Source organism: Gigantopelta aegis, chromosome 6 (genome assembly GCF_016097555.1).
Source record: "Gigantopelta aegis isolate Gae_Host chromosome 6, Gae_host_genome, whole genome shotgun sequence".
NCBI classification, from domain to species: Eukaryota; Metazoa; Mollusca; class Gastropoda; order Neomphalida; family Peltospiridae; genus Gigantopelta; species Gigantopelta aegis.
The window spans coordinates 22,408,880-22,436,205 of NC_054704.1; the positions used below are offsets into that span (position 1 = coordinate 22,408,880).

Genomic DNA, 27,326 nt, shown 5'->3' on the forward strand with positions numbered 1-27,326 from the left:
TCTTACACCTACACATTGAGTCATTAAATCTCGCTCTGGGTGGGAGCCGGTACCGGGCTGCGAACCCTGTTCCTACCAGTCTTATGGCTTAACCACCGAGGCCGGTCATTTACATAGACCGTGTAACAACCAGCAAGGGGAACTACTCTCTGTGTTTAATTATTCCGTAAATTAATATCAACACATTGATAGGAATAGGCATAGGGGAATACAACTTATATATGTATGTATGTATGTATGTATGTATGTATGTTTGTGTGTGTATGTGTGTGTGTGTATGTGTGTTTATATATGTGTGTGTGCATGTGTATGCGTGTGCATGTGTGTGTGTGTGTGTGTGTGTGTATCTGTGTGTGATTTTAACTTGCATTTAACAGTTATATCATGGAGTGAAGCTATTATTAGTGCTTTATATGCTGCTGATTTATTGGATATTCACAGAATAATATTAATGGCACTTATTAGTGCAATGTGTCAGCTTTTTTCATATCTTAATTTTCTTTCAAATAAATTAATCCCGAAAGGCCAGACCAGTCTATTGTGAATTCATGTATCGTCGGTCAGAATACTGGCTCTTTTGTTTTCACGTAAATGGGTTTTACATCGATTTTTCTCCGGGCTATCCTTTTGTTTTGCAATTTGACGTATAGACACTTTTCTGCTTTATGTAGTGTTTACTTTTTATTCATAGTCTTTGATATTTAGGGTACAACCGTGGCAGACACGTGGTTAGAACGTGTGTTTCATTACCTATAAACATGCACCCGGATTGTTGTCCGAAATCGTACTTTGGAAAATATCCGATTCATTGGCTTTATACACGGTCGGCATCATGAAACAGAAAGACATCTAGTTTTGGTCATTTTTTGCATTTTCCACATGTTACCATAGTAACCGTGAACTAACTTTTATGACATTAAGAATTTACATAATTTTATGTTCAGTATCAGAACATACTGATGAAAAATCGGTTTTCAATTTGTTTCTTCGCTGGTTTCCTTTTATTTCTTTAACACCCCCACCCCCATTATATTAATAGAGAATGACTTTGCACTATATAGTATAGTTCGTAAAATCGCCCCCTTGTTCGCTGGCTATGGCGTGGTAGGTTTTATTTTTTGTTGTTGTTTAATGCAAACGCGCTTTATTTCCCCGATTAACATTGATTATTAATCCTTAAAATGATAAAAACGGAACACACTTGCCCACTTGGCTATTAGACATTGATCAAATCTGAAGTTCGCGTGTGCGTATCCTCACCATACCACGCAGAATTTTCCACAGCAGTGTCTTCAAGATGACAAATTAGGACAGATTTTCGTGCAGTAGCCTATTTCACAAAGCTCCACCGGAGACGGTAAACGTGACAGTGTTAAGCTGTGCTGCGGCCTTGGATGGAAGGCCAACGGAAACATGATTATCAATGAGCTGATAATGACATTCTTCATCTGGAAAAGACAGCCAGGCTTAGTAAAATGAACAACGACATTCATCCCCCCCCCAACAACACCCCCCCCCCCCCCGCAAAACTCCCGAATAAAATGAACAACTATTTTCATCCCCACCCAATAACACCCTAAATAAAATGAACAACGATTCCCCCCCACCCATTACCCCCACCCCCCCACCCCACCGCAAAACTGCCCAATAAAATGAACAACTACCAACCCACCCAACAACACCCCGCTAAACTCCTCAAAGAAACCCATAAAAAATATTGTAATGGTCATTTGATAAATCCTATGCCTTGTGCTTTTTTGTTATGAGATTCGCTCAACATTGCAATCGGAACAGTATTACCAGAGTAGTGACTGGCGTATAGACACTCCCCACAAACCTCCCCAATAAAACCCATCTAATAAAATATTGTAATTTGATAATCTGCTGCGGTCTTATCTTCTGCTTTTTCACGAGATTCATTCAACGTTGTAATCGAAACAACATTACCATTGTAGTGTCTGGAGGCGAAATCTAAAGAACATGTTTATCGCAGTTGCAACAGCATTCACCATTAGTAACACAAACCAGACTGTTTTACGCCAAGCCGAGTTAGTTTGTACAAGGAAGCTTCTCGCAGACACCACAGATCCTACAACTCACAGCACAGACATTTAGATACAGATATATCACACAAGTTGACAGTACATCTATCCCCGATCGCCATTAGTTAAATATGGGTACATCTACAAGACTATTTACGGTTTATCTAATGACAAAGACAAAAGTATGTTTAACGACACCACTAGAGCAAGTGTCATCTATTCCCGATCACCATTAGTTAAATATGGGTACGTCTACAAGGCGATTTACTGTTTATCTAATGACAAAGACAAAAGTATGTTTAACGACACCACTAGAGCAAGTTGCTTAATAGTGCTTTAAGAAAAAGGCTCTAGTTATATGTAGACATGTAGATACAGAAATGTAGTAACAGTTACCATTTCTCTATTCCACGTAACATATAAAGCTGAGTCAGTATGCATTATAAATAAGTCGGAAGAGTAACTGACCATTTCTCTAACGCCTATGGCCATTATGCAAATACAGAAATACAGAAAAGCCATCTTGATGATATACTCTTGTCTAGCTAACAGCACAGACAGATAAACATGTCTTCATTCCCTTTAAACCGACCAGACATTTATGTATGTATGTATGTATGTATGTATGTATGTATGTATGTATTGATGTATGAATATCTATATATTGTATGTATGTCGAGGTTGACTATTACATACATAGATATTAACGCACTGGCGCAGGGGATAATTAAATCCTTTCTGGCCTCAAAAATTGTCCCATGCCGTTGCTGGGACTCGAACCTGTGGCACCGATTCGCCCGCAAATTGCAAGACTAACCACGATACGCTCTGAGCTATCGAAGTTTCCATAAAAAGGAAGTTTCTTTAATTCAACCATATGCATGGGGCCTACAATCTACGCGGTCGATCCCGCTTACGTGCATGAAACAGTGGGCAGACCTGGCACTGGCTAGTATGTATTGATGTATGAATATCTATATATTGTATGTATGTCGAGGTTGACTATTACATAAATAGATATTAACGCACTGGCGCAGGGGATAATTAAATCCTTTAAATGTATGTATGTATGTATGTATGTATGTATATGTATGTATCAGAATCTGATTCACAGTTTTAACTCGTGTAAATACTGGTTAGAACGGCTAGTCTTCGGTTCATCTAAATAGCGCCATCATGGCAGTTTACAGAGGAAAACCATTTTAATACATCTTAAGTATCGGTACTTAAGGTGTCAATTTGAGAAACTTTATGTTTCATGTTTAAAACCGAAATGGGCATTTTAGACAATTTCAGGAAATTGGTGATGTTAAACAATTTTAATAGCTCTGGAACTTAGACTAAGTTTTATATATATATATATATATATATATATATATATATATATATATGTACACGAATGGTTAACAGATATAAATAGAAGTGATTGATATGAATTGTTCAGATCCTTTAAGTCAATTATGCTCTTGGAAAATACATTTGGATTGGAATGTTCAAAATTTTAGAAATGTCCTGACTAGATTTGGACTTGGTTAACCTGATATTAATATTCAGAGAAACAGATAATAGACATGACTTGCCCAAGATATATTTGAAGATAAATTTAAGATTTTGTTTATATGTCCATTGTATACTGATCTAAGAATGAAATATTTGCCTCAGAAATACAGGTGTTATTGCAATAGATTTAAAATGACTTTGTTCCTAAATACAAAACGTCGACTACAGACATGGAATGTGTGAAACACTTGGAGCTCGAGAAGTATTTTGTAATGATTAATTATTTATTATGTATGTATACGTATATCATGTAAATGATTGTCATTATGTGTTGATTATTTGATATGCTATATGTATACATGTCCGTGCCACTCTCCTTGTTACGGGGTGGACAACCCTAACCAATAAATAAAATAATGTTTGAAACAATTATAACATCTTGTATACACCACTGTATGTCAGCCATATCAAGGGATTTAATCCATTTGATGGCAAACCACTGTGCATGTTAACCTTACACAGTGTTCTCTCAATTTTCTCCAAAGTTAACGCGTTTTGTAAAAACACAATTCAATTTATGTAACCGACTCACGTTCAGATTATACAGAGGTCGTTATCGTGACCACAATTTACCCAAGTACAATATTCAAGCATTTAGCTTTTAGAGAGAGAGAGAGAGAGAGAGAGAGAGAGAGAGAGAGAGAGAGAGAGAGAGAGAGAGAGAGAGAGAGAGAGAGAGAGAGAGAGAGAGAGAGAGAGAGAGAGAGAGAGAGAGAGAGGGCCACATAAAGCGAAATACCTTTCTAATTTTCCTTCATATTAAAAAAAAATAGCCACATAAAGCGAAATACCTTTCTAATTTTCCTTCATATTAAAAAAAAAAATGTGGTTACCCCTCCAGAAGAAAGAAAAAAGAAAAAATAAAGAAAAAAAATAAATAAAGAAAAACCCCAACAAAAAACAGCCAGCAACAAACAAACAAACAAACAAACAAACAACAACAACAACAACAGCACAATCCCAACATAGTTAACTGACAGCCTTATTGTTTGTAACCGGCCTCGGTGGCGTCATAGTTAGGCCATCGGTCTACAGGCTGGTAGGTACTGGGTTCAGATCCCAGTCGAGGCATGGGATTTTTTAATCCAGATACCGACTCCAAACCCTGCGTGACTGCTCCGCAAGGCTCAATGGGTAGGTGTAAACCACTTGCACCGACCAGTGAGCCATAACTGGTTCAACAAAGGTCATGGTTTGTGCTATCCTGCCTGTGGGAAGCGCAAATAAAAGATCCCTTGCTGCCTGTCGTAAAAGAGTAGCCTATGTGGCGACAGCGGGTTTCCTCTAAAAAACAGTGTCAGAATGACCATATGTTTGACGTCCAATAGCCGACGATAAGATAAAAAATCAATGTGCTCTAGTGGCGTCGTGAAATAAAATCAACTTGACTTTTTATTGTTTGTAATGGTAACAACTGTCGTTGTGTAACTTTATTTATAAAACATACCAGCGATAACTTGTCAAACACGGGTTGGAATGTTAATACATGACATTAATTCTAGTGAATATCTGTGTCATTACCTGTGATTATGCATAGTTTTTGTGTGGAAACTATCCTGCTAGACGCCTAATATCTTAGAGCACTAAGGTTATAGAGTGACATCATCTGGTGTTGGAATATGCAAGTTAAAAAAGCGCTTGGCAAGCACAAATGATCGAAACTCCCACCAGACTGCACTCTGTATCGTGCGCAAACCATTCAAGAAGCACTATTACCGTGTTAATTAGAAATAAATCATTTTGAAACACCATTGTTCTATGCTACTCTCAGTTCTTGTCTGTCACCAGAATTAGGGGTTCCGTGCTTCAATTTATAAGTTTTCTGCCATTGCCGTTTTTCATTATTCTTTCTACAAGTTTGCAGAATTCTTTTAACAAAGTAATTGCAACCACATTTACAAATTCCAGCATTCTGTTTTAGCAGTAATTGTCTTTGGCACTCCATATTTAGCACCCAGCAGCTTGGGATTTTACATCATAATTGTAAAATGTTTATGATGGGGTCTTGCATTTCAGGTTTATGTTTGTTGACAATATTACCAATCAGTATTTCACAACTAGTGCATTGGCGATCGTATTAAGACCACTGTGCATGTTAACCTTACAAAGTGAATTAAACAAGCACTTTGTGTGGTTCTCTCAATTTTCGTCAATGTTAACGCGTTTTGTAAAAACACAATTCAATTTATCTAACCGACTCACGTTCAGATTATACAGAAGACGTTATCGTGACCACAATTTACCTAAGTACAATATTCAAGCATTTAGCTACATTTGTGTTATAAGAAGCAGACAAAGGAAATATTTGCATAACGACACATCAGCGCATTTTAAATTATGACTATTTGCTGTGCCAAATTATGTACGACCTTGAGATCTTCTAAAACATCATTAATTTTTTCATCTCTTATTTCTGCTAGATTTGTCTTCTATTTAATGTCACACGGACTGCTGCAGACTCTGTCCAGTAACGAAAAGTTAACATATGTTTTGTTTAACAACACCAGTAGAGCATCTTGATTTATTAATCATTGGCTATGGGATGTCAAACATTTGGTAATACTGCCACATAGTCTTAGAGTGGAATCCCACTACATTTTCCCATTAGTAGCAAGGGATCTTTTATATGCACCCCCCCCCCCCCCCCCCCCCCCCCCCGACAAAATCGCATATACCGCGGACTTTGATATACCAGTTGTGGTGCACTGGCTGAATCGAGAACTGGCCCAATGGGCCTACCGACGGAGATCGATCCTACACCGACTGCGTATCAAGCGAGCGCTTTACCACTGGGTTTCCTGTTCCGAGTCAGGCCCCGATCATATGAGAGGTCGGAATCGGGATGGGCGTGTTCGAAACCCTAGTGGTACAAATGTATAAGAGTAAAGTAAAGTTTGTTTTATTTAACGACGTCACTAGAGCACATTGATTTTTAATCTTATCATCGGCTATTGGACGTCAAACATATGGTCATTCTGACACTGTTTTTAGAGGAAACCCGCTGTCGCCACATAGGCTACTCTTTTTTACGACAGGCAGCAAGGGATCTTTTATTTGCGCTTCCCACAGGCAGGATAGCACAAACCAAGGCATTTCTTGAACCAGTTATGGATCACTGGTCGGTGCAAGTGGTTTACACCTACCCATTGAGCCTTGCGGAGCACTCACTCAGGGTTTGGAGTCGGTATCTGGATTAAAAATCCCATGCCTCGACTGGGATCCGAACCCAGTACCTACCAGCCTGTAGACCGATGGCCTGCCACGACGCCACCGAGGCCGGTGTAAATGTATAAGAAGACGTAAAACTAGTTACCTACCTACCTATCAACCTACCTACCTACCACTGAACTACGTCCCTCCACTTAATGTCACACGGTCTGGCACAGCGACTGCTGCAGACTGTCCAGAAACGGGTTCATGGACTAACTGGCCAAGGAACACTGCTCCAGACCACGTATGACAATAATTATTATCACACGTTTGATATTTTAACAACCACCGCCGATGATAACATAATTATAGCGAGATGCCATTAAAGAAGCACTTTTTCCCTTTTAAGTACAGGCAGAACATTTTATCCCTTAGGATTCATTTAGCAATTAAAGTAGAATTTATTCTTTAATAGTGTGCAAGACACACATCCGAGAATCTCAAAAGAAAATAGCAAAAACTGATTTGTAGCGATTACAACTCGACAGGATCAATTAGCTTACATTCCAAGACGACCAAGTTCCATCTACTAGGACTTCAAACGTTTCATCATTTCCAATTGTCCAATTACCGTCTGCCTGTAGGTCTCTTGGCAGCAGAGAGCCATCTGATATTCTGTTTTAAGAGCGACGTTGCTTAGTGATCAACATCAAAACAAGTGTCGCTTGTGGCACATGCTGGAGGCAGTTTCTTCCCTTGGCCTTTATATCAAAGTATAATTCTGTTACGAGCCGCTCATTTCAAAGTTTAGCCTAAAACCCAACTTAGTTGTAAAGCGTATTCCTTAAAGAATGAAAGTTTCACTGACAAGCGTGTTTAAGGGTATATTCTTGCCCACTGGACAGGGTTATCCAGCTTTTGCACGGTTCTAGAAAAATCTGTCTGACCCTAGGGCTAGATAAATCTGTCCGACCCGAGGGCTAGACAATTTCTACATACGCGTGACGTCACAACTCATTTTTTTCACAATTCTGTTTGCCATTTAACGTTGTATCATTGTTTTAAAAGTATTTAAACAAATTAATATTTTAAACTTTATATTTATTGGCAAGTTGTTACATTTTTACATCGTTGCATAATGTGGACTATATTTTCCCGCGTATGATTAAAGAAGTTTGTAGGTGAAATGTCTATGAATCGTTCTACAATAAACAAACCGTAGCTTACAAAATTAATGTTTTGTTATTGTAATTAAATGGGCAAGAAAAAGAATCGATCAGGCAATTCCAACCCTCGGGAAAAAATGTAAACCTCGGCCCTCACAAAAAAACATGTCCCTCAAGTTGGAATTGCCTTATCTGTACCTCACAACGGAGATTGATTCTATTAATCTGTTAATCAGTAATCGCTAACAATACGGCGAAATCTATACTCTGGTCGTGTAAGATGAATTAGAAGTAAGCCGACAGTACACTAACTATATACCAACCGTTCGTCTAGACAAGGCAGTTCATCAAAGTCATGACAGTATGTACTTACCAGTTAGTGACACAGCATTGGTAGTAAGAGGTGCTGCATCACAGCCAAGTACAACGGTATCAACAACATGCCATTAATTGTTAACTGTTAAGTTCACCTATTGTTTTTCTGACTGGAAAGTTAAACATGTTAATACATGACAAATTTATATTTATTATGCAAAACCAGGATCCTGCTTCTGAAGGTGCAGTGTGTAGACTTGTTTATGATTATACATGTGTTAACCAATAATTGGTTTTGCATCCATTTCCATATGTGGAATGTTCATATGCAACATAGTTTACCTTATTTTATCTTCGTTACATATTTCATATCTTTTCATTATTATCATTATTATACACCATTTATTTGGCATGAATCCGGACACTTAAAGAGTCATCACACACACACACACACACACACACACACACACACACACACACACACACACACACATATACATTCATACATACATTCATACATACATATATACCTTTTGTATATACGTATATATGTGTGTGTGTGTGTGCGCGCGCGCGTGTGTGTGTGTCTGCTTAAATATTATATTGTACATAGATTTTAAAAGTTAGCTTTTACCAAACCTGATAGACAAAATATCGTATACTAGTACATTGCTGTTTAAATTCACTAACGACTTCAATACCTATATCATATACTAATTCTATAATGAAGTAACACTCGCTGAAACGTTGCTATTCGTCCTTCCACTATTATGTATCAGGTACTGAATGCCTAAGTCAAGTTACTCTGATAAATTAACAATCTTCTATTTCTGCCTGCACTATTTAAATCACCAATTGGTAATATGTTTTTCCTTTATTTTGTAGATTTACGGCATTGCGTCTTTCCTGTTCGTGGTGACCTCCATAGCAGGTTTTTGCCTGGAGACTTTACCGCAACTGCGGCCACGTCTGAACGTGTCGAGACCGTGCGACGGCGACTCCAAGGGCGATATCGCCATAGTGATGGCGTCCCACGAGGCGCTCAACGTCCTGGACGTCATCTGCACCGTGTTCTTCACGCTGGAACTGATTTTTAGATTCGCGTTTTCGCCCAACAAGTTGCGGTTCGTGCGCTCTGCGATGAACATCATAGACCTGCTGGCCCTGGTCCCCCTGTACGTGCAGGTGATTTTCCAGCACTCGTCTCTGCAGGCGTGCTACCTGAACGAGCGCCTGGTCATCGAGATCATGTTCATTCTCCGCATCATCAGGATGTTCCGGATCTTCCACTTGGTGAAGCATTACCAGGCTCTCAAAGTCCTCGTGTATGCGCTAAAGGCCAGTCTGCAGGAGCTGATGATGTTGTTTATTTTCCTCTTGATCGGCATGCTAGTGTTTGCCACCATGATCTACTATGCAGAGCGCAAAGACGCTGTCACCCCAAGCGACACCTTCAATACCATTCCCGTGGGCTTCTGGTGGGCCATCATCACCATGACGACCGTCGGATACGGCGACGTGTATCCCAAGACTCCTATAGGATACATCGTCGGCACGGCGTGTTCCGTCAGCGGTGTTCTCCTTGTAGCTCTGACGATTCCAGTTATATCCAACAATTTCACGCTGTTCTACAGACACGTTCGTTCCAGGGGCAATGGTTGTGGAGTGAAAATCTCGGCTGCGTCACTCGTGTTGCACGAGAATTCCAAACCACAGGAAACGGAAGGCTCGGTCTCCGCGGCCATCCGGAAGTCGTCTGCTGAATCTGCTGTAGTTGGTCCCTACATGAACGGAAAACTAAAACCCCGCGATATCGAGGACAAAGAAACGACTGTGTACGTCCCACTTGCAAAATTCTCCGACGCCAACCCCATGGGGGACATTATGTTGAAAAAATCTCCTTTAAATTTCAGTATGAAGCGGAATAAATCTGTAAAGAGTCGGCCGGACGATGGCGTCACATATCACGTGGAAACAATTTTGTGATGGTCACGCTAAGCCGTTATGAACCACCATAAACAAAGGTGAAAGGTCAAAGTGAAAGATTGTACATGTGCAAATCAGCGGTAGGCACAAATTCTGACCCGGATAAACAGTGCGGGTTATAGAAAATATTTCTATATGAGTATCAGGTAAATGTAAATAGAAAAAACCCCAGCAAAAACATTTCATCTGTCTGGACTGTGCACATCTTTCATAGCAGTGACGCGGATTCTTCCAAATGTTTGTGATATTAAGGATTGCCTCTGTCTAAAGTTATTTTATTCTGTCGTAAATTCCTCCAGCGACACCAGTGCAGTTGTATTTAGTGTGATTTATGTTATTTTCAAGTAGATTTCTAGGCAATATGCATCTCATGATTCTGTTTGTGGAACATCTTGCCACACGTTGTTGCCTTCTCTGAGACTGCTACAGGACTTGATTTTGTGATTCGAATTTTGTTTAAAAAACAAGTTATTGCATTTGTTTACGGTAGTTAGAGCTATTCCAGTGATACCATGGCCGAGAACAGTAAGATGCTAAGTTTTCCAATAACTACCACCTAAAGAATAGAATTAAATATTTTTTTGCAACCACCGATAAAATGCAATGATAGAATAATCATCTACTTTGTAGAACAGACGTTATGTTCTGGCAATTATAATCACATTTACATTTCACATGTATTTATCATCCATACTCACTAAAAATTACCCTTTTCCATTTTTAAACAATCAAAATCATCTATGTCAGGTAAAATCATCTGTGTCAGGTAAAATCATCTGTGTCAGGTAAAATTTCTAAACCCAGTATGCCTAAAACATCACCTCTTACTCTCGACAATGGGATCATTACCCGAATATGTCTTATTAGATAGATCTCTATTTGCTAGTGCTAAGCAGACGCGTGTCCCAAGGTCAAATATTTCCGTACGTCATATTCAGCTGTACACAGCTAGCATTGGCAATAGTAATATACCAGTTTTACAGTTGTAATTAAACACTGTCGACTACACATCTTCGCAAAAATCATTATACTTGAAAGGCGATATTAACTATTAGTTCTGTATTTGATTTCAGAGGTACATGTAATTAGTAGTTTTCGACATTAAACGTACAACGCTGACAGATCAAGAAAGCGCTGTAATATCGGATGTGTTTTATTTTCTAAAATAGGTTTGCCTTGTACGGTTTGTAAAACATTTTCGGCTAGGTGCGCTATTAGTTCATCTGAGATCTGATATATTTTAAATAATGTTGCATATTATTAAGGAACTTGCGACAAAAATAAACATATATTTTTCAAAGGTTCCATTACAGTATAGACAAGAAGTCTTCAACAAAATCAAAATTAACTAAATCAGAACGGTGTGCAAATCAGTATAAACTATCTGTAAAATACAACCCAGTATCAGGACTGAATTTCAGTGAAGATTATTACATCTGGATATATGCACATGTAAAACACCCCACAAGGATTTAAAAACAAACACAATTTTGTTGAATGGAATGTTTTAAAAATGTATAATTAAACATTTAAAAGCGATAAAATTAAAATAACGTTTTTAAATTGACATTATCAATTTGAATGAATTTAGCACACCTTATTTACCCCCATCCCCACTCACCTGATATGATATTATAAAGTTAACACTATGTATTACACACAACCGTTTATCACCCTCAATGTGTTTATTTTATACCTAAAATTCTTCGTGCATTTAAAAGAAATGATATATTGTGATTTTAATCATCGAACTTAAAAGATAATATTTTGTGTATCTGTTGAACTGCTGGTAAATCTACCCCAGATTCATATTTACCATGCTAAAAGAACATTGAGCAGTTTTAATGATAGGGGAAGTTACTCTACTGCTGTATGATTTTACTTTGTAGTATGCGATTACTTCCCCTACAATGACTAATACCGTAGTTGCCGCGTTTTCAAAAGAAAAAAACCCTGTGTTGACCGAGACTCGCGACCAGACCGCCCCACTTACCCTACCTCTCCCACCATTGTGTACGTCTCTGCTTCATTAGTGATTAAAATAAACGAAACAATGATAAGAAAAAAGAAAGAAAGAACGAAAGGTATAGGCTGTAATTTAAATAACCAAATACGATGATGAATGTATAGTGAATACCGACTGACCGCCTTTAAAAACTGTCCGCACATTCCTAACTGTTGATATGGAGTGAACATGAGGTAAAATCAAATTAAGCAGCTTGTGATCTAAAAACTAGGTTTTCGTAATGCTTATAATCATCTACAGAATACTGGTCTGTGAGGAGAACGTTAGTGACTGCTAACTACACTTTATACCCATGAACAATATGTTGACATCTTTGAATTGTACAGTTGATGCCAAGTTCGTGTTGTTGATCTTCAACTCCATGTTGATACAAACAAATTCAGTTGGACATGCGCATTTCATTTTGATGGACATGTACGTCATGCCGATAAAATCGAATTTCAAGCTGGAGGTCACAAACGTCATTTTGAACTATGCGAATGTCTGTTCAGTAGCCTGCATATAAAACTTCATTGAGGGAGCAGCGAACTGCACATTAATACATGCGAAGTTCGTAGTGTTAATTATATACGCCATGCTGATATATACATAAATAAACTACATGGTAATTATCAACTACACGTTGAAGAACGACGTTTACGCTCGTGTACTACAGATAATGACGTAAACATTATGGAAGTCATCAAAGTCATGTAAATGCTGTTTATTCTTAGAATGAATTGTAAAATTATCGTGGACTCTGTCTAAACTGTTGATCTCCAAAATGTTCCATTAAAATTCTTACAAATTTGCTAAGTTTTCGTAATCCAGACAGCTGTTTCTGCATTAATAACAAAGTAAACTTATAAAAGCTATACATTTTTCTTTAAAGAATGATTACCTTTCTGTCAAAAATGAAGGACATTAATAAAAACAATGGTACTGATCACCTACACAATTCTATAATGTACAATATGTTTGTTAAAAAAGGGATGTTACTTCAACGTCATCGTTCTACAAATAATATGTGGTTACCAGAACTAAATTTAATTAACAGTATTGAGAGTTTGTGGTTTTTTAACAAATTTTTTTTTATATATATAAACTTATAAGCTAAATTCTAATTTAATACAATTATTCATTTTACCTTTTGGGGTATTTAATTATCACTATTGCATTCTTTGCGGAAATAATATTTAAGTCTTATTTCTGTTGTAGATAACAACCATCCCTTTTTTGAAAAACATTATTGTTGCCACATATAACTTAACCCACAATCATCTTTTGACATTATTTAACCAAAAGGACTTATATGTGTCATTGTAATATGTGTAAAACAAGTTGTTACATAAACTGGAAATTAATTTGTTTCCCTTGTGCAGCTTTTTTTTCTTTGTTTTTCCTTTGTTTGTTTTTTGTTTGTTTTTTTACATCATTATGGTATTATCCTTGTAATAACTTGTAAATTAATGGGTATATTATTAGTTTCGTCATGCAGCATTTAATGATGAATACTTTTCATTCTTGAAGAAAGTCGCCGGTATACTCAGCGTACCGGATTAGTCATCAAGCTACTATCACTGGACGGAACTTTGAGATCTTTCCCAGTTTACACAATTATCAGGATTACGCAGACGTCCTCTGTATTACGACAATACTCTTCTATTAATTTAAACTGATTTTAGTTGATTAGACTAGTGTTTTTCAATGTTCCTGTTGGTCAATATGTACTGTAATTATGACATGTATTATGCACTGGAGTCTTTCAGACTGGAGATGGATACTATTAATTACTCTATGCGATCCACTTATAATGTGCTATGCAAATATTTGTAATATACTTTTATTGCTGTAGTCATTTTATCATTACAATATTTGACGCTATTTTTAGTTACGCTTATGGTAGGGTCTTGATGTCATTAGGGGCTTCACCATTAGCGCTTGTTAATTGGGGAGCATGGGGATGGAGGGATTTGTTAAATAAAAGAAGACACATTCAAAGTTGATTTTAAAAATGATGTTCTTATTTGTTTTTTATTTGATCTGTTCCACACCCAGCCATTGTACCTGCCAGGGCCCGTTCTTATAAAACATTTAGAGTCCATGCTCAATCTATAATGACGTCACACACATACAATTTGTATGGTATTGTCATGCTATTACTGTATCGGACTCTATTAGAGTCTCGAGTCTAGACTCTTAATGTTTTATAAGCACCAGGCCAGAGACTGGGATGGACGTGCCTGGACCTTTATTTGTTAAAGGCACATTAATAAAGTTACTTGGACTTGATTTTCGTTTAAAGAAATTACTGAAAAATGGCTCGGGCCTCCAAGAAGGTCTGTAAATGTAAATATGTTAAATAACCTCGAGCTTTCAGGACTTTTCAGAGTAATCATTTTTTAATATATATATATTGGCGTTTAAATTCTATTATCATTTAAAGGGATATGATCACGTTTACAACAACGTGTGGTATTTCAGTCCAAAAGTTAATTTCTTCCATGAATTAGTAATGCTTTCAATCTAATCAAACGAAATTTAGTTCTTATTTCTGAGTGTATAACCACCTGCATATTTGATTTGGAAACGCGTAAATGCTTAGTTTCATGATAATAATTATGAACATTCTGAATTGTCGCACATTCTGTAAGAAGAATATAATCATTTCAAATGGTAGATACCAAATTCTAATAATAATAATTCTAATAAAATTCTGGCGCGCTTACACGGTCCCATCAAGGCACTTTCTTTAGCTTCTAAAGATACTGGTAACACATCGAATAAAACAAATATTTTAAATAACAATCTATAAAGCTTGGTTTCCATAAAACAGCCAACACGTCATCGACCGATGCAGACTGATGCAGATCAACGTAGACCAAGGAATGTTTTTGAAAGTTAATTATTATGTTTTTGGTAACATAGTCGCAGCCGCCCTGCGTTGTTCTGCGTCGGACCGGGAAAGCTGAAACCTTTTCAGTTTTGCAGGTCTGTCTCAGAACGTCTGCGTTAATCTGCAACGGTCTTGGTCCATTACAGATTTTATGAAAACCAAGCTAGTTTCCACGAGAAGTACCATGAAATACTGTAAGCGAGACACAGACCGTTAACATTAAGTTAGTCATATTCCGTAATTTAGGTTCTAACTTATCAAACTTTAACACATGTCTTTGTAAGGGCATCATGTAAGTAATATATCAAGGTAATGTCATTTGGACTATTTCTAATGAAACTAACACTCGTTTTTGAAATCCAGCATCCCGAACCTATTAAATTTCTGCATCCAACAATAAGGACGTTGTTGTGTTTATTATACATTCCACTATAAAATTCACCTATATGCTTATTATATATATTTATAACTGTACATGTTATTGTTATATCAGTGGTACGTTTTAACAGACGTGTTCAAAATGAGAACAATTTTTTATAAAGTTATTATGTACAGTTATGTTATGGTTGTACTTTTAATTAATATTCAACCATATGCATATGTTTTTCCTGTTTTCTGAACTAGTAAATGAAAATGTTAATTTTCAATCCATATGTATTTTAATCTGCTTTCATATACATGTAGATGGAATATTAAATATTTTAATTTATTTAGTCTCCACATATTCAATATGCTTTATAATTTTACTACAGTGCATACATATACCCCTTTATTATAAAACCAAATCTTGTTGCGAGTACACAAATTCCACAAATGAATGAATGGATGACTGTTTAACGACAACTCAACACAAAAATATACATCGGCTATTGGGTTTCAGAAAAGGTGTCTTTACTTTATGTTTATTGTCATATTCCAGACAATGCCCACACGAACCAGTGGTGTGTGTTTGTGTGTGTGTGTGTGTGTGTGTGCGCGCGCGCGCGTGTGTGTGTGTGTGTGTGTGTGTGGTGTGTGTGTATTTGAGTGTGGTGTGTTTTTGTATGGTGTGTGTTCGTGTTTGTGTGTGTGTGTGTTTGTGGTGCATAGTTTATGGTTGGGGTGGCTGGCGTTTATGTGTGTGTGGTGTGTGTGTGTGTGTTCGTGTTTGAGTGTATTTGTGGTGCGTAGTTTATGGTTGGGGTGGCTGGCGTTTATGTGTGTGTGGTGTGTGTGTGTATGTTCGTGTTTGAGTGTGTTTGTGGTGCGTAGTTTATGGTTGAGGTGGCTGGCGTTTATGAGTGTGTGGTGTGTGTATGTTCGTGTTTGAGTGTGTTTGTGGTGCGTAGTTTTTGGTTGAGGTGGCTGGCGTTTATGTGTGTGTGGTGTGTGTTTGTGGTGTTATATGTGTGTGTATCTGTATGTGTGCACGTGCATGCGTTTGTGTGTGGTGCGTAGGATGGCTTGCGACTGTGATGTTTTGATGATGATAGGTATGATTGATCAATGAACGTGGTGATAAGGGAACCAATGTTTTCACACCTACCACCTATAGAAAAATATTAATAACTGCAAAATCTCTAAAAGGATTTAATGTGACACTCACCATGTATTCTCCAGGTACCAATTTCACAAAACGTCGTAAGCCTAGTTTTGTTTTTAAACGTAAATATACGACTAAATCACAGTTCGTTTAACTACAAACAATACAAGTAATATATACTGACGTACATAAGAAATAATACCAAGAACAAATTATTTAAATTCCTTTATAATTTGGATATGGGAAATGAAATGCTGACATGTTTCTGCGTTTAAGGAATGAAATTTTGTGCACATGTTAGAACACCATATATATATATATCTTTGGAACATGCAGCATGTTTTGTTGTTTTTTCTTCAAGTCTCTCGGAGTCTTGGTATAGTTTCTTGTGGACATCAGTAAATTTTGAAATAAACATATTTAACATCTTTCATCGTAACTCTAATACATCTTCCATCATGATGTAATTTTCTCTGTAAAACAGATAATCACCACATGATGTAAACGTCGACATGTCTAACTGCCAGTAGTAAACGCCAATTTACGATGTTTTGTCAAATTGGCTCCAGCGCGTCTGTCCACGTACATACCATGATGCACATCACAACACTGCTTATAACTTGTTGAATTTGCTTAACACGACACCCCATTTTAGTAATGGTTCGATTGTTCGTTATCGTTTTAAGTTGTTTTATGTTTTCAATATCCTTGCGTACTTATCGCGGGAAAGCTAGGAAAACGTGGAAGAAGTGAATATAACATGGTAGATCGACTTTTATGACCCTAATTCACAACGCTCTCTTATGGGCGTTCTCATTTGCGATTAGTCGCAACGATTTGTATGCGATCGAATCGTACGGTGAGAACACCTATAGGCCGTCCCACAGAGAACGCCTTTTCTCAACTATGGAATTTACCACAAGTTATTTATTTCTGGGCCGATTGTTTTCTAGACTGCATACAAAAATAGTATTTTCTTGCTATTTTTAAAACACATTTACTGTTCTTCTTACGTCAAACCAAACTGAAATTATTTACAAAAAAAGTTTTAAAGAATGATGGGACGGACTATAAATCGGAACGACTTTAGTCATATACATGTGTACATTCCGATTTTTGTAGGGCCGACAACTTGCATGCGACAAGTCGCTACGACTAATCACATAATAAGAACGCCCTTTTAGGTTAGTCTGTTTGCATTGTATTGCGAGATCGTAAAGTTGCGAGCGTTTACTGAATTGGGTCACAGAGCTCCCCCCCCCCCCCCCCCCCATTCATGCAAAAAATCCCCACCATTCATTCAGCAGACCGACATGGCATGTACAACTAAGAGTTGTCTCCCATCACCTTCATGTTACAATTTCGATTTCAAGGCTTTTTAGGAAAGAACATTCTGTCCGATGCTCAGCCACTGGCCTTGCCAGAGACGGGACGTGGGATGGGCGTGGCTGAACCTCTTTTGGATATAGGCACGTAAATAAAGTACCAGTACCAGTAACAGGAAAAAACAACTTGTTGTATATGATCTTGTTACAAATATACATATTTTGAACCAATCTATAACAGATGCTGTCGAATTTCTTTTTAAAATTCTGTGTAAACATTGTTTTTATCTTTCAGATAATGTAGAGTTTCCCTTTGTTATTTTTGTATTTAAACATCACATATAGCAGCTACTTTACTTGTGCCTATTGATGAGTTTGCTTGAAAAGCAATGTAATATATTTGCAGATAAAGCATTTAATTGTAAGCACGGTTTCTATTCATACTGACATTTTTATGTTAACGAGTTCTAGAGGCTATTTTTTTTATGAATTCGTTTTTATTATTAAGTAACAATTATACAACATATCCATATAGGAATGTTACGAAATCCATATGCTGTATAAAACAAGATAGTTAGTTCTACTTTTATGATACGTAACAGAGTTTTACCCACCAGGTTCATGCAGGCACGGCGGACGCAAGTAAACATTGGGGGGGGGGGGGGGGCTGACTGAGATCGAGGGCGCAAAGCAAAGTTTCTAGGGGGTTCGGGGTATGCTCCCCCATACAAATTTGAAAACTAGATGTCCTGAAATGCAATTCCCTGCATTGTACAAGTAAAATTCATCTCTGCCTTAAGATGTACTACCAATACTATTTTTGTGATGATGATATTTTGTGACCTACTGATTATCATCATACAGAAATACTTATTACACGAGCTGGTTTGGGTGGCCCACTTCCAGACTTGATTACACGGCCGTGCCTAGCAGGGATTGGTTGCAAAAAGGTCTACTGAAGACGACCCCCCCCCCCCCCCCCCCTCCAGCATAAGATAAGAGTTACAGTGCCTCCCACCTCCCCTTGTGATCAGTTCTGGATAAAAAATCAAACAAAAGGTTAGTAAAGCTTTCATTATTATGTGTCTTGGTGAGTAAGTAACATTCACGTGTACGCTTAGTCATACGAAAAGACACACGAGATTATATATATATATATATATATATATATATATATATATATATATATATATAAATTCTATTCAGGGTTTTACCTCTTTTTTAACCACAAAACATAATCACAATGCTATTTGTTGTTGTTTCTTTTTGTTATTGTATTATTGACTATACTCCTACAATTATGACATACTAAGACTGTTTACAAACTGATCTGATCATGTCGGTGTTTCTAAAATGTTAATATAAATATTTTGTTTATTTCTTTTTGTTTATTTACATGTTAGTGTAGGTTTCCACGACAACTTGTGTTATACCATTATGCCTCATGGAGTGGACCCTCCAGTGTTTGTGTTATAAATAACTCTCACTCATCGTTGATGTCTTAGCTCTGTTCTCGCAGAGCGGTCGTCAAGAATCACTTATGTTTATGTTATTTTTAAATTCATATCCACGGTTGAAAGTTGCTTGAATTATTAAATTTTAATAAACTTCAACTGTAAATCAGTGTTCGTGTATCTGTTTTTGGTGTTGCTTGTTGAGGAGGAGAAATGTTCTTGATTAAAAAGGAATGTCGTGTTTATTTACTGACAATAGTTTGTTAGAGTCAATAAGGAAAGAAAAAAAGAGATTGCACGAGAGAGAGAGAGAGAGAGAGAGAGAGAGAGAGAGAGAGAGAGAGAGAGAGAGAGAGAGAGAGAGAGAGAGAGAGAGAGATGGAGGTGAGAAAATATTTAAAAGGGAGAGACGGTGAGAGAGACGGACAGAGGGGATTGAGTGAGAGAGGGAGGGAGAAAGAAAGAGAGGTGAGAAAAATATTTAAGAGGGAGAGGAGATATAGAGAGTTGAGAAAGAGAGAGGGGAGGGTTTAATGAAGGGAGGGAGTGAGAGGAGGAAGAGAAAAGGGAGGAGGACCACTGCCATCATAAAGACGTCTACTTATTGCACAACGCTCTTTATATAGCTGTAGAATGCAGTGCCACTATCATACTATGATCTACCCACCATTGCGGAGCGCGAGGTTCTCGGGTACTCTAGGATGAGCCAGATCTTCATCTGCCAGTAGCTCCAGCCCGTCAGTCCGTCCAGGTTGACGGACATGGCCTCCCTGTAGAGACTCTTGTTGAACGAGTCGAGGATTCGTTGGTTCTCGATGTACGACCTGTAATGCCGCCAGCAGCATGCCCGGATCTCGTACTCGTTGATCTGCCAGAAGTCGAGTTCCCGCTTCACAACGGCGCCACACACCTCCAACGGAACGTGCAGCTCTCCTGGGGACAGAAAACATATTCGTTATATACTAGTATACACACTTGTGAAAATCCTGTTTGAAAAACAGTATGTATACCAAAAGGACAGGGATGACGGTTTAACGACACCTTAGCACGTTTTTAACTACGGCTAACTTGAGAAAGGACATCCGCTGCCACTATAATGACGCCCATAGATAGAACAGTGCACACTATGGTCTTTGGTGAAGAGAGTGAGAGAAAGAACAAGAAGTTAGGGAGAGAGAGGTCGAGGGAGAAAAAGGGCAAGATATGAGAGAGAGAGAGAGAGAGAGAGAGAGAGAGAGAGAGAGAGAGAGAGAGAGAGAGAGAGAGAGAGATGGACAGAGAGAGAGAGAGAGAGAGAGAGAGAGAGAGATGGACACAGAGAGATGGACACACAGAGAGAGAGAGAGAGAGAGAGAGAGAGAGAGAGAGAGAGAGAGAGAGAGAGAGAGAGAGAGCCGCTTTATCAAAGGTATCCTTTATATGCACTTTCTTTCTCATAAACAAGACGGTGCATACCTTAATAGTTTATGCACTGGTCGCAGAGAATTGGTTGAGATGGGACAAAACTCAAATCCATCGAGGGCGATCGATCCTGCGACTCATCGCACCTCAGGCAAGATATTACACAACGAGTTCCGATTATGTGTGAAACGTGTGCTCACTGACATATGACCAAGAGCATCAACAGCGTGATCAGCACCATTTTGACAGTATTCGTGAATGAATGTCTTCACATCTGTCTAAACGACCATTGATCTCTATCTTGTGCAGGGAAAGATCTGTCAGTGCAAACATTGGAGTGGCAGTCCTCACACAGGTAATATAAAGATATAGCGTCACGACAAGTGGCAATCCTCACACGGGCAATATAAAGATATAGCGTCACGACAAGTGGCAGTCCTCACTCGGGCAATATAAAGATATAGCGTCACGACAAGTGGCAGTCCTCACGCAGGCAATATAACGATATAGCGTCACGACAAGTGGCAGTCCTCACACGGGCAATATAAAGATATAGCGTCACGACAAGTGGCAGTCCTCACACGGGCAATATAAAGATATAGCGTCACGACAAGTGGCAGTCCTCACACGGGCAATATAAAGATATAGCGTCACGACAAATGGCAGTCCTCACACGGGCAATATAACGATATAACGTTACAAGTGGCAGTCCTCACACAGGCAATATAACGATATAACGTCACAAGTGGCAGTCCTTACATGGGCAATATAATGATAGTGTCACAAGTGGCAGTCCTCACACGGGCAATATAAAGATATAGCGTCACGACAAGTGGCAGTCCTCACACAGGCAATATAAAGATATAGCGTCACGACAAGTGGCAGTCCTTACACGGGCAATATAAAGATATAGCGTCACAAGTGGCAGTCCTCACACGGTCAATATAAAGATATAGCGTCACGACAAATGGCAGTCCTCACACGGGCAATATAACGATATAACGTCACAAGTGACAGTCCTTACATGGGCAATATAATGATAGTGTCACAAGTGGCAGTCCTCACACGGGCAATATAAAGATATAGCGTCACGACAAGTGGCAGTCCTCACACGGGCAATATAAAGATATAGCGTCACGACAAGTGGCAGTCCTCACACGGGCAATATAAAGATATAGCGTCACGACAAGTGGCAGTCCTCACACGGGCAATATAAAGATATAGCGTCACGACAAGTGGCAGTCCTCACACGGGCAATATAAAGATATAGCGTCACGACAAGTGGCAGTCCTCACACGGGCAATATAAAGATATAGCGTCACGACAAGTGGCAGTCCTCACACGGGCAATATAAAGATATAGCGTCACAAGTGGCAGTCCTTACATGGGCAATATAAAGATATAGCGTGACAGTCATCCTAGAACCGTATATTGATTCATAGAAGGCGTCACGACGTATTGAAGACATCTTTTGGACTCTGCCTTATTCAGAGATACGCATTCGAAGAGGCTAATGATTTTACCTTCCATATTACACGTACATATGGACATATATATGTAATAACACCACTGGAACGACAGACCATACTGCGATGTTTCATATACATATTATAGCTGTGCGGGAACATTCAATATTAATTATAATGGGAAATAACCAGCGGAGTCCACCGATTAAAGACATAACGTCACACATCACACACAAACGCACAAGCGCAAGCGCACACCCACCACACCATTCTCTCTCTCTCTCTCTCTCTCTCTCTCTCTCTCTCTCTCTCTCTCTCTCTCTCTCTCTCTCTCTCTCACACACACACACAAACACACAAACACATACACACACACACACCATGCACATACATACACACGCACATGCGTGCATACACACACACACCACACACACACAATTACACGCACACACAGAAGAAGAAATGTTTTATTTAACGACGCACTCAACACATTTTAGTTACGGTTATATGGCGTCAGACATATGGTTAAGGACCACAGATATTGAGAGAGGAAACCCGCTATCGCCACTTCATGGGCTACTCTTTTCGATTAGCAGCAAGCGATCTTTTATATGCACCATCCCACAGACAGGGTAGTACAGTCCACGGCCTTTGATATACCAGTCGTGGTGCACTGGCTGGAACGAGAAATAAACCAATGGGCCCACCGACGGGGATCGATGCCAGACCGACCGCGCATCGAGCGAGCGCTTTTACCACTGGGCTACCGTCCCGCCCCTACGCACACACAGAGGCACACTCCAATTATAACCAAAAAAAACCAACCCCTAAATTAACCCCCTAGGACCGACGGGGTCAATGGCGACCCAGATTAATTAATCATTAACCATTAATTAATAATTACAACATTTAAAAAAAAAAAAAAAAAAAAAAAAAAAACTTCCCTGCAATCCCAGAGAGTCGCCGGCGACTCATTAGCGCAACGTCTAAAGAGATTCAGTTGAATATTGGTCAGTGAGAAATGGCGCTGCCCACGATTTTCAGAACATAGAAAAAACATTGGTTGAAAAGTTATCTGTACTTCACAATAAGGTTAGTATATTACATTTCTTATAAATATAGTAAACCAGTACACTTTAGAGAATATGTAAACACGTATTTTGTCTGGATGCAATGAGATTTCAGGATATTTAGGGTTTCGATATGTGGTTAATAGGTACAATCTTTCCACCATATACCGACAATACATGGCAATGTTTTAAATGTAGATTTGTTTGCTATTCCATTCATATTTATCCAAATTTTATAATTTTGAACATCAATAACAAGTAAATGTTACAAAATAGTGTAAGGGGGTCAAATTCTGTGCTCATGACGGGTGCCACCGGTATATGGGGCAGGATATGCTCACCTTTCGCGAACACCTGGTATCATCACTGTTTTACAGTGATTCAATATTTCTACCTATCCTTTGGTAGCATTTAAATGATTGAATTCATTAATGTTAGGGGCGGGACATAACCCAGTGGTAAAGCGCTTGCTTGATGCGCGGTCGGTTTGGGATCGATCCCCGTCGGTGGGCTTATTGGGCCATTTCTCGTTCCAGCCAGTGCGCCACGACTGGTATATCAAAGGCCGTGGTGTGTGCTATCCTGTCTGTAGGAAAATGTATATAAAAGATCCCTTGCTGCATTAGAAAAAACGTAGCGGGTTTCCTCTGATGACTACGAGACAGAATTACCATATGTTTGACATCCAATAGCCGATGATTATTAATCAATGTGCTCTAGTAGTGTCATCAAACAAAACAAACTCTTCTTCTTCATTAATGTTATACCTTTTTTTCAGTTAGGACATTTGCAATGGACCGTCACAACCGAAAGGAGCATGTCACTGAGAGGAATGATTGCTACAGATTTTATCACACAAAATAAACTTCAACTGTAAACAATTTGACTTTATCTCAATGGACACCAATACTATTGTAACCAAGAATGGAAATGAACTTCTAACCCAGAGGGTCACCGATGACCCATGACCGGAAATGACGTAATAAAAGTCAAATCTTGAATATTTGTTTGGTTTTGTATAATATGATCTTATATATGTAACAGGTCAAAAAAGAATTTTTTTTTCACCCAGTATAACAGGACTTGGGTCCTAGAGGGTTAAAACGTTAATGACAATATTTGTACCTATATTATAGTTCATTAAAAGTGCATAATCCTCTAAAACAGTGTACGGTACCTCCGATTGGCGCCTACAGTTTAGAACATTAATTTCTTTATATCTTATGTGCACTTTGGTTGTGCTAATACCTACAGAATCTCAACACAGTAATTTTATCACACAGTTTGACGATCGCCCGAATCTTGTTGATACTGGGGTTTTGTTTTATAAGTAGCTTTTACAAATACATCTTATTCAGGAATACAAGAAATTACTCGTCTCAACATAAAATTTGAAAATAGTTATTTTAATAGTTATTTTTATTTATTTTTATTTATTTTTATGTATTTATTTATTTATTTATTTATTTATCATCATTATTATCATCATCATCATCATCATCGTCGTCATCATCATCATCATCATAATCATCATCGTCATAATTATTATTATCATCATTATCATCATCATCATCATCATCATTATTTTTATTATTTGAACAAACTACAAGTTTTAAGACAGAAATACCATACAAATTTGCACTAGGAACAGGAGACTTTAAAAATGTATAAATGCGACATCAGTGTTAATGAACTAGACTACCTCTGTTATTTATAATTCGCATCTGTTGACGCCATGCGAACACAACTGTCGTTATTGTCACTGTAATTCCTGTACTAGCACATTATTTGCCAAAACACACTGACAAAGGAATAGAAGACGGGGGAAGAATTATAGAGGAATTAAAGCGATCCAGGCGTGGGTTAAAACAGCATTGTATACGACATCAATACAGACGGGACATTCTTTCACTGTGGGCTTAAAGGTAAGGTCAATTCAAACACGAGCCTTATGTGTTGGAAAGATGCATACCCGGACCACCAACACATACTGACACTTTAACAAATGAAAAACGCGTAATTTTAGAGTTAATAAAAAACATGATTATTCCTGCTAACTGGGTGCAGCCATTTTGTTTGGTTTTTGTGACGTCCGGTGGTATAGCTTGGGGCGAACTGACGTCAGCTCCGTCCATCTTCTCTATATGCAGTGTAAACAAACGTCCTAACTTACGACAAGGCGCTTCTCTTTCATCAAACCTTCATACATTACTTGATAGTAAACAACATAAATGAACAAAAACTTGATACTATTAGAAAATTTGTATTTACAAAACTCCCACTAATATATGATTCTTTTCAGGGATTACATTTTATGATAAAGTCTACTTAAGAAACGAAATGAAAAATCCATAAGAAAAATCAATGCAACAAAGAGCAAACCACCCAAACTACTATTAATCCGGGCCTATTGGGCTAGGCGGCCCACGTTACGAGCACAGAACAAGCACGCAGGTACCACTGATGACGAAAGCTACCGTCTTGCGCTTTCTTCCTTTCCTCCCCAACCTGGAAGGACTGATTTTTTTCTTTTCTTTGGGCGAGCGACGTAAACAGAATTACTTTGGGGCGCTCAGGAAGGGACCAAAGCGGGCGGCTCAACCGCCAGAGAGAATCCACACAACCCCCTTGGACCTACGGCTCAAAGAAGCCATTAATAAAAAAAGCTGTCAGCAGCGGACGTTTTGTTTGCGGGCGAATCGCAATTTTTTTAGTAACCGACAAGCGATCCTGCTACGAGAGACTGGCATAGACCAGACCATCTACCAGGATCACTCAAGGCTATCTACCCATCGGACGCCGGGACGTAACCAACCAGGTCATACAAGAGATGGATATATGATATCAAGGCCACTTCGGCGCCGGCCCTAAGCAGGTCACGGAAGTCCCGAACTTGACCACCCGGACCCGCTCATCAGCTCGCCGTGGCCGTCAACCCTTTTTTCAGGAGCACATAGATTGGACTTTAAACTTTAGACCCTCCTTTCAAAATTTTATGTCGAAATTACTTTATTTTTTAAAATATTATTAAATAGTCCGATTCCTCTCGTCTTCTCTTATTTATTTTTTTGGACTGTCCGTCTAAAATGCTCCAAATTTATATAAATTTCTTCGGGGTTTCGGCCGAGCAGGTCAATTCTTTTTATTTTTGGCTCATAATTTTAAACTTTTTATTATTATCGTCTACTGATATTTTTGTTTTTTTTACTAATTGCTATTTTTCAAAATTCTGCCCATTTTCAACACTACTACTCCCACCCCCCCCCCCCCCCCCCCCCCCAACACACACACCCCCATCCCGAGTCAGGCCACGGATCTTGTCGGAGGTTACTCAGGATGGGCGTGTTCGAGGCCCTAGTTATCTAATTTCTTTTTGACCGCCCGATCTAATCTAGCGACCAAATTTCATGAGTAGAATTATTATTTTTAATTAGAGATGCGCATCAAAATTGTAAAGGCCCACTATTTAATTTTTGGATGTAAATTTCAAAATTGACCCTATTTGTTAGGTTATCCCTGTCCAGAGTCAGACCCCCGATCCTATCGGAGGCCGGACTCGGGATAGGCGTATTCGAAACCCTAGTGGTATATGGACACGTTAAACCAGTTGATAAGCTAAGCTAAGCTAAGCAGGTAAGATGGCCAGCCCTACGGCGGACCACGTCAATGTAAGCACCCCCAAACAACTTACCGCTGACAGCCGAAATGCCATTCTAGCAGACGTCTCAGGAGCCATCAAATCAACAGCGTCCGCCGTTACTAGCAAAAAGATAAACCGATTAGGAAAGAGACAGGAAACGCCCACTCGGGGCAGATTAACAAAGAGAGTATGAACACCAACCCGGTAACTAAGTCAACCACAGTGATAACTACTACCACAGGCCCATCACTATCACCTCCCTTCAGGGCCGTAGTTAGAAAATAAGTGTAAAGCCAGGAGCCCAGAAAATAACAAAACTAAAGGGGCT

The 27,326-nt window shown here is 38.7% G+C and overlaps 1 protein-coding gene and 1 long non-coding RNA gene across 2 annotated transcripts in view; one reads left to right on the forward strand and one right to left on the reverse strand.

The window, feature by feature from the left end:
• Nucleotides 1–19,591, forward strand: part of LOC121373919 (potassium voltage-gated channel protein Shaw-like) — a 110,809-nt gene extending 91,218 nt beyond the window's left edge. The window contains exon 3 of the mRNA XM_041500736.1: nucleotides 9,119–19,591. Coding sequence (XP_041356670.1) covers nucleotides 9,119–10,219 — 1,101 coding nt within the window. The 3' untranslated portion in view covers nucleotides 10,220–19,591. The remainder of the gene's footprint in view (nucleotides 1–9,118) is intronic.
• Nucleotides 1–27,119, reverse strand: LOC121373920. Its single transcript, XR_005958155.1, has 3 exons — nucleotides 27,050–27,119; nucleotides 20,089–20,354; nucleotides 1–1,448 (listed from the first exon to the last, which is right to left on the reverse strand). It is a non-coding gene; the product is annotated as an uncharacterized LOC121373920 (long non-coding RNA).
• Between the last annotated feature and the right edge of the window lie 207 nt (nucleotides 27,120–27,326).